The sequence below is a fragment of the Hyla sarda genome, chromosome 2 (genome assembly GCF_029499605.1).
Source record: "Hyla sarda isolate aHylSar1 chromosome 2, aHylSar1.hap1, whole genome shotgun sequence".
In the NCBI taxonomy this organism is placed as follows: Eukaryota; Metazoa; Chordata; class Amphibia; order Anura; family Hylidae; genus Hyla; species Hyla sarda.
Window position 1 is genome coordinate 7,645,056 of NC_079190.1, and position 1,954 is coordinate 7,647,009.

Here is a 1,954-nt window from a genome sequence, read left to right on the forward strand (position 1 = left end):
GGATTATTCTGAATTGAAACCCCCCTCAAAATACAAAGGATAGGTCACCACATATGTGGCTTTATGAATCATTTATTAATACTGTAATAGAGAAAAATGAGTGATACCGTTGTAAAGAAAAGTAAGTGAATCATTTACCTGGACATCTGCATAGATTGTTAACAAAATGTGGCTTGAACCAATTTCTCCATTGGTTACTATCGAGTTAGAATTATCGACAGAATTGTAGACAAACAGAATCTAACAAAAAACACACAAACAGTTGTACCATTCATCTCTTTTATTGACCACATTGAGTAAACATCCACTGTGAAGGGAGAAAAGGAAATGAGTGAACCCATAAATCAAGTGTCCTTACTTTTTTCCTGCACTGTAGATGTTTACCCACAATGCTCAAAAAACAGACAAAATGTTCAGCTCTTTGGGGGAGATTTATTAAAACCTGTCCAGAGGAAAAGTTGTTCGGTTGCACATAGCAACCAATCAGCTTGCTTCTTTCATTTTTAACAGGGCCTCTGAAAAATGAAAGAAGCGATCAGATTGGTTGCTATGGGCAACTGGACAACTTTTCCTCTGCATTGGTTTTGATAAATCTCCCCCTTTGTGTGTTATTGATGTTATTGTGTTTGTCTAATTCTGACTTGATAGTGATCAATAGAGAAATTCTGATAATTCCAATTCACTTACTTTTTCGTGCAATTGTACATTTTACTCAAAGCCCTACACATTATTTAGCATCTACTTGTACACATTATAACTTTATAACATTATAGCTTGTCAAAGTGTCTTTAACTTTTTAAATGATAGAGCTGGACAATCCTTCCCCGAATTTCTCTCATTTTCAGTCCATAAATTAGAGGGTTCAGGATTGGAGGTATAACAATGAGCTGTACAGACATGACCATCCTCAGTTCAAAAGGAAATTTAGTGGGTATAAACCTGTATATTAGCAGCTCAAAGAATATATTAAAGGTATAGTTGGTGATGGTGATGAGGTGAGGGGTGCATGTTTGCAGTGCCTTTGCTCGAAAGTCTTTTGAGGACTTTACACATGTCCTTAAAATCTGTATGTAAGAGCAAATGATCAGAATTGGCATCAATGTAATGAAGGGGGCGGCAGTAAAAAGACCAAATACATTGTTGAATGTTGTGTCAACGCAAGAGAGTCTTACGAGTGACCAGTTATCACAGTAGATCTTCAGGATGACCCGGTCACATAATGGAAGTCTAATGGTCAATACAATTTGTATAGAAACCACGATGACTGCGAACATCCAAGCCGAGACCACAAGTTTGGCTGCTGAGGTTAGTGACATTATATTGTTGTATCTCAGAGGGTTGCAGATACACACATAGCGGTCATAAGCCATGACGGTTAGGATGGTCATCTCACACCCTGAGTAGGTATGGATACAGTACACTTGTGTAACACAACCAATGTAAGAGATGATATCAATCTTAAAGAGCAAGTTCACAAGAAGACTGGGGAAAAATGCGCTACTGCCGTACAGCCCATTGACGCACAGTATGCATATGAAGATGTACATTGGCTCGTGTAGGCATTTATGTAACACTACGGTAGAGATGACGGAACAGTTAAATAGAAGGATCATCAAGTAGACTGACAGGGCAATAACACTGTAGATATATCTAGAATAGGTCATTTCTCCAAAGCCAAGGGATAGGGTAGAGGGGTGAGGGTAGCTGTAGTTCTCCATTGTTAGGACTATACGAGCTTTCTTGAAACCTTTTAAAGAAAGAAATATATATGTCTACACATTATATAAAAAAAAATCCAAAATTGTATCCATAATCACTAGGCTTTATAGTTAAAAAATGTTATGCAAAAGATGTATTTGTTTAGTTATTCGTTTATTTATTTTTGAATGTGAACTTTTTGAATAACAGGAGAAGATCTGGGGTTCAGGGTAGAAATAAGTGAAATCCTGGTGAG

The 1,954-nt window shown here is 37.2% G+C and overlaps 1 protein-coding gene across 1 annotated transcript; it reads right to left on the bottom strand.

Moving 5' to 3' along the window:
* Nucleotides 1–788: 788 nt before the first annotated feature.
* Nucleotides 789–1,718, bottom strand: LOC130357073 (olfactory receptor 52D1-like). Its single transcript, XM_056559429.1, has one exon. The coding sequence runs from the start codon at nt 1,716–1,718 to the stop codon at nt 789–791; it is 930 nt and encodes a 309-aa protein (XP_056415404.1).
* Between the last annotated feature and the right edge of the window lie 236 nt (nt 1,719–1,954).